The following is a 9,053-nucleotide window of genomic DNA, read 5'->3' as shown; positions in this document are numbered from 1 at the left end:
TCTGTGGTTATGAACCTCAGTATTAAAAATCAAACACGAAAATTATTTAAATTTCAAGATGAAAACATTCACCATATAAAATGTCATATCCCGGTATATCAGTGTTTGTATCATGGGCACGAGCTCTGTTATTGTTAATGTTTACGTTCCGGGGTGTGTTCAACTTGTTTACTCTGCACACATCACTGGGCACAAACAGACAATCCTGACAAGTTGGTTTTGTGCTCTCCCATATACTCTGAATTTTTTACATTTTTTCCCCCAGAAAACACAACACATTTTCCACTTCTCTTTAAAAAAAATAGACAAAATCTACTCGGGCAAAGGCAAGGATGTTTTGCAATCAAAATATCAATGCTACCTCATTTATTTGATTTTATGATAAAAAAATATCTGATAGTGTCTAGTGTCGCCAGATTGATTGCTTACATTGAATAACACTGGTACATGAAAATATGTATTCATTGGTTGGAGTCGGAAAATTTTATACCCTCGTGCCTTGTGAACAAATAAAACAAATGGAATAAATCAATATTAAGGATTTTTTTTAAAAATACCTTTAGTAGTGATAATGAGATAGCATTTATGATATTGACTTATAATAATTAGAATGTTAAGTTTATTCTTTATATTTTTGTTGGTTTGCTGTTATATTTTTAGTTAGCTCAATTGAACCAAAACCTGCCGATAATCGGCGTTCTTCTGTCAAATGCCTTACTTTTAGTATACTCGCATAGCCTACTATGGGGTTTATATCTCTCAGTTGATTCGATACGCAATAGCAACTTCACGTTTTTACAATTTTAAAAAAAGGTAATTTATTGACAAAAAAGTTTATTAAACAAGAATATCAGCAGTCCCGTTTAAAGTCATCATTTCATAAGTTCTGTGGTCGAAACAATGACCTTGTCAGCAAGTTCAATTTCTCATTGAGTCAAATGGACGTTATTTCCCGATCATGACAAGGATCACAAGGCGAATTTGACCGGTAGGCAAAGGATACTTACTCCTCCATGGCACCTGATCCTACTTTTGATGCTTTTGAGGTCTGCGCTTGCTCTGCTCCTACTAAGTATTGTTTAATGGACATTTGAATTTGAATACTGTTCGTTGTCTCCATATATTTCATTCTATTGAAAGATCCTTCGCCAGTTAGTCTTAATTTTGGTTAACGTAATTCCATATAACTATACAACGGAATAATCCCAGATATATATCTTATTTCTCACACTCTTTTTACTACAATATATAAATAGTTACTTTTTTCTATTTTAGACATGATCTCTTACTGAATTTCACCTTATTACACTAAGTGCATAGAAACAAGGGTATTGCTATTAGTAACCCGAGAAGGTATAATAATTGTATTTTCATTTCTTTGAAAGACTAAATATATAAATATACACTTTTTATGGTTCAGGTTACAGATTGTGAAGGTAGGTTTTAATCCATAAAACGTATACAAAAAATGTATATTTCTATTAATTTTTCATTTTATCTCAGATTGATAAGTACGAATTCGAGACCGGTCCCTTGGATGAGACCGTACATGTATAAACCGAGGTCCCGTGTCGCAGTAGGCGCTGACACGAAAAAGATCCCTCACTGCTGTGTTACAATGCATTTTCAAAAATGACGTCAGTGCGTTAAATTTGGTTCCAAGTTAGCGCACTCTGAATTTTTTTTTTAATTTTCAATGTGCGTTAATATCGACCACATTAATCTGAAAACAATGTGCACGTCTTAAAGTAGTCAATATTCTTGCAAATTCAAGATACCCGGTAGGATAAATAATTGTTTGAACCTGGCTGCATAACTTTTCGCTAATGACGTCACTATAGGATTTGCGATTCACTGTAAATGCGACAAAATGGAGTCCAAGTTTGTATTCATATTGAAAATAATTTTTCAACACAACATAACGGAATTTTTATAGCTATTTGATAAGTATTTAGAAGTATAATTTTTTTCTTACTCCTGCGCAAGATGATGACCTTTTTTTGCAGTTATTAAATAGATTAGCATAAAGATTTATGTAAAATGAACTTGAAAAAAAAATAAAATTTGGTTAAAGGCAAAGAATTGCTAGAGCACTAGGAAAGTTTTATATGTCTTTTTGTCAAAAGTAATTGTCTTGTTCAGATTCTTATTCGGGAAAGCTGTTCAATTACTAGACTATTCTACAAAGCATAATTAAAGGTTTTTGAGAGGAAGGAACTAGAATCAGGGATCTTTTTTTCAATATTTCATTTTCTTGACAACGCTCCCACCCACACGTCATGAAGAAAAAAATATTTTGTTTTATAAACAGAAAGTTTATAATTTGTCACATCAACAATATTTGCGTGCCAGATCTTTACCATTCGACGGTTTTTTTTTATTATTGAAAAACAACCTTTCAAAAAGAAAAAAATTAGTCCCAGAAATCATAGGATCTGTCATATTCCAGTATACAAAGGGCATACTCAAAAATTTGTTTTAAAACATTAGGAACTCAATACAATGTACCAGTTGCGCACTGCTATTAGCAGACTTATTTTTGTATTCATATGAAGCAGAATTTGTGCAAAATCATATGCGTGAAAAGAAGAGAACACTTGCTATGGCCTTCAACTGGACATTTAGATATATCAACGACGTATTGTCAAATAACAATGGTAATTTTCATTTTGATGTCGATACTACATCTCCTGCTGAGCTTGAGATTAAAGATACCACAGGGTCTGACACATCTGTTTCATATTTGAATATCTTACTTGAAAAAGACTTTAATGGGAATCTTACAATCAAGCTCTATAATACACGTGATGACTTTTACTTTTCTATCGTCAATTCCCTTACTTATGCAGCAATATACCTTCATCAACTGCATACGGCGTTTATTTATCTCAGTTGATTCGATATGCAAGAGCATGTTTTACGTATGAAAATTTTTTTAAACGAGGTAAATCATTGAAAAACAAGTTCATGAAACAAGAATTTCAGCAGTTTCGTTTAAAGTCATCATTTCGTAAAGTCTTCGGTCGATATAATGACCTTGTCAGCAAATATAATTTATCATTAATTGAGTCAAATGCTGACTGAATTTTTTTCATACTAACAGTAAGTCCATTTTTATATACTGAATTGACGACGGATTTTTCCGTTATTTCCGGATCATGAGAAGGAGCACACGGCAGGTGTGACCGATAGGCAGGGGATACTCACTCCATGGCACCTGATCCCACCTCTGAAGTTTTGGAGGTCCGTGTTTGCTCTGCTCCCATTTTGTATTGTTTTATGGTCTTTTGAATTTGAATACTGTTCGTTATCTACACAAGTTTCATTCCGACATATGATTAAATTAAAGGAGATGATTTAAGGGAAATTATTAAGACGAAATCATTAAAAAGTGTTGGGGTTTTTTTTTTTGTTCTTTCTTAACACCAAGGACATACTTTATTGAATATCCTTCGCTCATTACGTAAATACATTAAATAAATGTTGTTTTCAAAATTTACTTAAAAAACAAGCTCATCAAAAACAGCCGAACTACAACATCTGTTCCACATGTTATGTTCGAAAGTCCAACAGCCAGCTGGTAAACGGCTACATGTTTTAACACTTAAATTACAGGTATAACAAAAAATATAAATCATTTTCATATTAAATGTCATCAGGTCAAACTACGAAATTTAGTTCACTGAAAGACAGCATTGTTGCTGAACTGTGCAGTTCAGTCATCTTTCCAACCTTTCATTGAACAATCATCTGTCTGCTTTTCATATCTTCATCCCATGTTAATTATTTAAAAACAATATCTATCTAACACAGATGTGCAGCACATTTTTGAATAAGACAGTTGTAGTTTGTCATAACACAGAATGATTATTAATGTTTTCCAATCTTAGAATACTCAGCTTAAGAAGAAAATTATAACTAAAGCTTCTAATTTCTGCACGGGAAACAAGCACAATCCGCTGGTTCTGTGATGGACGTTGAAGGTTGAAGACCCGGTAACAGGACGCCATTTTCGTAGCATTCGTTTAGGACGACTTGTCTGGTTAAAAGACGCCCTTCTTTGCAGCATTTGCAATCCTAAAATTAAATAAAGGAATGTTTATATATTATGAATATATTCTGAAAAACAGTACGCGGACCTAAAAGACAACTACGGTTTCTTTAATTGAAGTCATCCTGTAACTGGCACGATTTTCTTTCTGTAGTTGATAATTAAGGGGAAATTCATATGCATGCAAATAAAGTTTATTAATGAAATGAATTTAATTTTTTGAAATTCATGAGCTACAAAGCTTCAATGCGATATATTAAATGAAACGCGCTGGTAAATATGCTGGTGTAAAGCATTGTACTTCATGTATATCTAATAAATCTTTTAAAAAATGAATTCATTTCTTATATTTACATTTTTTATGAGTTGCTGCAAATAACGGCTTTCTTTTTTTTAAACAAAAAGTTTGCACTATAGTTCTGACGTCAAATACAGTATTATGACCGATCTCTCCCGAGAGGGTGTACTACGCTGTACTGCTACACCTCTGTGACCGTCTAAATCTTGATATTCTTGGCAAAACTATTGTTTGAAAAATCATGACATTTAAAAGTTATATATTCTTTTTTTGAAATCTTAAATCTAATCTTTATTTATGATTAGTAGAAACATATATATAGCTATGTCAGCATAACTTACAAGAGATTATTTTTCGGCAAAATATCGAAAACGTGGAAAATTTCAAACACAAAGCCGATAAATATCAACATGATTCAGTTCTTATAGAGAAACAGCTAGCAGCATTGATATACAAAAATGTAAAGGTGTTAACATCTTCCTGTTGGTCATTTGAACAACATTTGAAAAGTTCACTTTTCTCCACCTACGTAGTATACTTTAGACATTGACAGAGGTATAAGTGGATTTTAGCTAGACCGATAGCTCTGGGTAGAGCTAATACATTGTACTACGGCGTAACAATGGAGATATTCATGCACACTCTTTCAGTTTGTAGCGCATGAGAAAACAAACAATCTTGATATTTGTAAAGAATCTTAAAGAAAAATATTTCGAATGTAAATCTAACGCAATATGCTGGAATATCGAAAGGTTACAAAAAGGACATATATTGTTATATTCGAAACCATTTACTATGACATCAGACAAAATTGTCAATTCCTTAAATTACAGTAAATTAGAATGATTTTAGGAAGATTAAACCTTAGTATAGCACGCAGTTTTGTCTCAAATTAAATCCCCCAGAATCTAGAATTAAACAATTCACTGACCGCAATGGACTCGTTAATATAATGTCGTATCGTAAAAATTGACGCAGTTCAGATCAAGTTACACATATATATTTTACAAAGGCAAAATATATTTAGTAATCAAATAACCTTTTACTTATATAAGTACTTTTTTCCTCGTGGTATTAATTTACGCTATGTACGCAGTCACAAATCTTCCGCGGAAATTTGTCCAAGCGTACTTAATGTAAATGCAAGGCATAAAATGACTGTCTGAGAAATCTGCGTAATTTTCAACCCACGGATTAAATGGAAATTGAGATTCCGCGAAATTATGACCTCGTGGAAAAAATTACGTCTACAGTATTTGCAGATATATAAGAGGCCATCGACTTGCATGTTAATCTGTCATATGATTTTTTTCATTTTTTAAGAACGTTCCCCAGTCAAAATATTTGTATGAAGTATCACTGAAGAGCAATAGGAGGATATTTTAAAAAAACGGATCAAAAAAATCTTTTACACACACCTTCAAGAAGAATTTATATGTTTGGATATTGTCAAAAACATGATTTCTCTCTAATTAATAAATATTTCTAATTTTTATTAAATAAAACGTAGAGTTTGAAGTTGTTCATAGCCTTGTACTATTTATTTAGTATTTATGAATGAACTGAGTACTTTTGCTTAAATCACGTGACTGTAAGATTACGCAAAGAATTTATAGAAAATGTATGCATGTAGATTTTTAACCAATATATAATTTATAACTTTTTGCTAATTACGAAAAAGAATTATTCGTCCATGCAAGAAATTCATTTCTATCTTTTAAAAAATCGCTGACATTTTCATTATTCTCCAACATAAAAGGTACTACGTAGTTTTAGACACATTAGATGTTGAAGATGATGTCTGAAAGCAAATGCAATCCGTTATCATTGTTTAGAAATTTCAGATCTTTTTCTAAGTTTAAAGAAACTTATCCTAATAATTAGTTTTTTCAACTTCCTGAAAGACAATATACCCTTTCCTACAAATGTAAATGATAGATTTTGTATTCAAGTTAGAATTTTACTTTTGAAATTATGCTAGAGATATAACTCGAAGTATATTTAGTTAATTTAATTTTTGCGAAGCATTTGAAGTGGTCCTAGAATGGCTTTACAAAATATTACCATTTATCTTAAACTAAGAAGAATTGTATCATAAAAAAAACATTTTGTGGATACATATTGTGGCATCAGTTTGTAATCTTATACTATAAAATCCACGAGCAAATTTAATGACGTCAGAGTATGACGTTTAATTTTAAGTTTTTGTATATGGGATTGAGGTAGGGGAGGTTATTCAGAATAAAGATTATTTATTCATTAAAAAGATTACACACCAGAATGTTCTGTCCCTTCATACACAATATGAACATATTTATTTCATCTGTAAGTACATCTTTAAAAAATACAATTTTTCATATGTAATTCACAAAATTACTCATCATTTACTATCGACAAAACGACAGGTCCCTTTATTAAGCATGAATGTCACTCATGGCATAGAAACGTATGTTACACAGTTAATGTTTTATATTCAATAAGTCAAATATATATGTGCTGATCAGTGATACATGTGTATGATTCTAACTAATTATTTCATGCAACCATAGGCCTTTAGATCGCTTAGAAAAAAAAAATTGAGGTGTTGAAAAAAAATAAATGTATGGAACTCTTTTCATAGGGTACCTACTTTCGACAATAAAATTCTTTTAAATCAAATTTATGCTTCACAATTTTACTTTCTACCCATATCTATTTATATATAAACAATCTTCATATCTACCAAAGTTCATTCCGTAATTACTTATACTTCTCGAGATATTTTGAAATGAATTCTAAAATTGACCTTAATTCTTTTACTCGACATCAGCTTGGCCTTAGAAGACCAGTCTAATTGTTTTGAAAATCGAAAGGTATATAATGCATTCCGGGAAAAATTCGTTCTACCATGGCTTTATTTACATTCATAATCAATATGGCGGTGCAGTTGTTGATAAAGACGTTTTCAAATTAATTTTTCGCGAAAGGAATTAATACGGACTTTACGTTACAATCAACTTTAAATTGATGAACGATTTTGCAAATACTGTGCAACTCTTCGCTGCACTTTAAACACCGTCTGTTTACATGTGAATGACCAGGGGCCCAAGCTAATGTAGAGTAAAAGAAAGTAGGTCATTTTTGAAATTGATTTCAGAATATCTCAAGAAATTTTGGAATTTCAGAATGAGCTTTTTATCTATGAATAGATTTAAATAGAAAGTAGAATTTTAGAGCATTTGAATAAAAAAATATTTTATTAGCGAAATTAGGTAACCAGTGTAAGAGTTCCATACCTTTATTTATTTTTTTTTACACACAATTTTTTTAAGCGATTCAAAGGCCTTTGCATGCAACCAACGGTTACACGAGGAACTGATAAAAGTTTAAACGGTTTCGTTTCGTTCGATTTTTATCCGTAAAAGTTCTCGACTATATTCTCGTTATTCAGATGCATGCCTTTATCATATAAATCGAAGAAGTTTAATGATCTAATTTCCATTATCCTTACTAATTTAATCAGTGCATCTATAGTAAATATTTTCATATAGTCATTTTCTACATTTAACTCATGAGTGATTTTGAGGTCTAAAGGTCAAAGGTATGTCTATAAATGTTAAAATAGAAATGATCAATTCTAAAACATGATTTTATAAAGTATGATTTGAGTACAATACCTTTTTAAGATCTGGGAATGTGCTAACATTTGGCTCGGCTTTAGATTGACATACCCCCTCACACTCATTCACAAAAGGTCTGGCTACACATTCCACGGTTTTTTGCACGCCGTTGTAAGTAACCGATAGAGTCCTGGTAATGTCCATTTCTATCCTTTTTGTGTTGCATGTTTCAAGTGCTTCTGGTCTGCGGAAGGAACCAAAACGAGACCCAGCATTAGACCGGAACCGGGATCCATCTGTTAACCGGAAGCACGCCAGAAATCCGAGAAGTATGAATAAATTAATAGCGACCATGTCTTAAATTTGAAAAATGACAAGATTTTTTGTTTATAATACTATGACTTTTAAAATCCTAAATTGAAACTTTCAAACGTCTGCTTTTTACTTTTGTTTTCGCGTATGATCCTTTTCCTTCTATATTAGTTTTTATGCAGAGTATACAATAGAGTTAATTGTTACTAAAGAAATCCATAAACTGTTTAGCAATCCAATAAGTGTTTAACCCACGTGCTGGCATATATCTTTACACTTCAAAGCAAAATCAGGAGATAACTGAAATTTGTTATTCCGTGGGTCTTATAGGAGTAAAAGATGAATTAATATTGATTTTTCCCCGAGGAACGTGACTCTAACAGTCGAAAGTTATGCAACATTACTACATATGCAACACAAGATCAGGTGTGTATTAGATACATATCCTCTTAAGTGCGCTTCACATTAATGAATTGGTACCAGACTGTATTGATAAATGGCTTATGGAGGCAACAAGAGATGAATTAAATGAACATTGTAGCTGTCAAAAATAAAAGTTCTGTAGAATTATTTGAGTCAATTAGCAATAGTCAAATGCTGACTATATATTTTCATACTGATTGTTAGGCCACATTATATACAAAACTGAGTTGTCATTTTCCCACGTTTTCTCTGAACATGAAAAGGAGCACACAGTGAGTGTTACCGGTCTGCAGAAGATGCTCACTCCTCCATGGCACTTAATCCCACCTCTGATGTTTTGGAAGTTTGCTCCGCTCCTATTTTGTATTGT

The 9,053-nt window shown here is 31.9% G+C and overlaps 1 protein-coding gene across 1 annotated transcript; it reads right to left on the bottom strand.

The window, feature by feature from the left end:
* Positions 1–3,457: 3,457 nt before the first annotated feature.
* Positions 3,458–8,599, bottom strand: LOC134245204 (partner of bursicon-like). The gene is made up of 2 exons (XM_062727476.1): positions 8,006–8,599; positions 3,458–4,077 (listed from the first exon to the last, which is right to left on the bottom strand). The coding sequence occupies exons 1-2, from the start codon at positions 8,300–8,302 to the stop codon at positions 3,928–3,930; spliced, it is 447 nt and encodes a 148-aa protein (XP_062583460.1). The 5' UTR covers positions 8,303–8,599; the 3' UTR covers positions 3,458–3,927.
* Between the last annotated feature and the right edge of the window lie 454 nt (positions 8,600–9,053).

This window comes from Saccostrea cucullata, unplaced genomic scaffold (genome assembly GCF_032062105.1).
Source record: "Saccostrea cucullata isolate Sc308-1 unplaced genomic scaffold, CSIRO_AGI_Scuc_v1 ctg4949, whole genome shotgun sequence".
NCBI lineage: Eukaryota > Metazoa > Mollusca > Bivalvia > Ostreida > Ostreidae > Saccostrea > Saccostrea cuccullata.
The sequence above is the reverse complement of the archived record's forward strand: the minus strand, read 5'-3'. Positions and strand labels throughout refer to the sequence as shown.

What these genes read in the sequence shown, in the direction of transcription:
- LOC134245204 (XM_062727476.1), bottom strand. Translation starts at nt 8,302, where the DNA reads ATGGTCGCTATTAATTTATTCATACTTCTCGGATTTCTGGCGTGCTTC. An exon ending in CATTCCCAGATCTTAAAAAG is followed by an intron (nt 4,078 to 8,005) that starts GTATTGTACTCA and finishes ATTTAATTTTAG; the next exon opens with GATTGCAAATGCTGCAAAGA.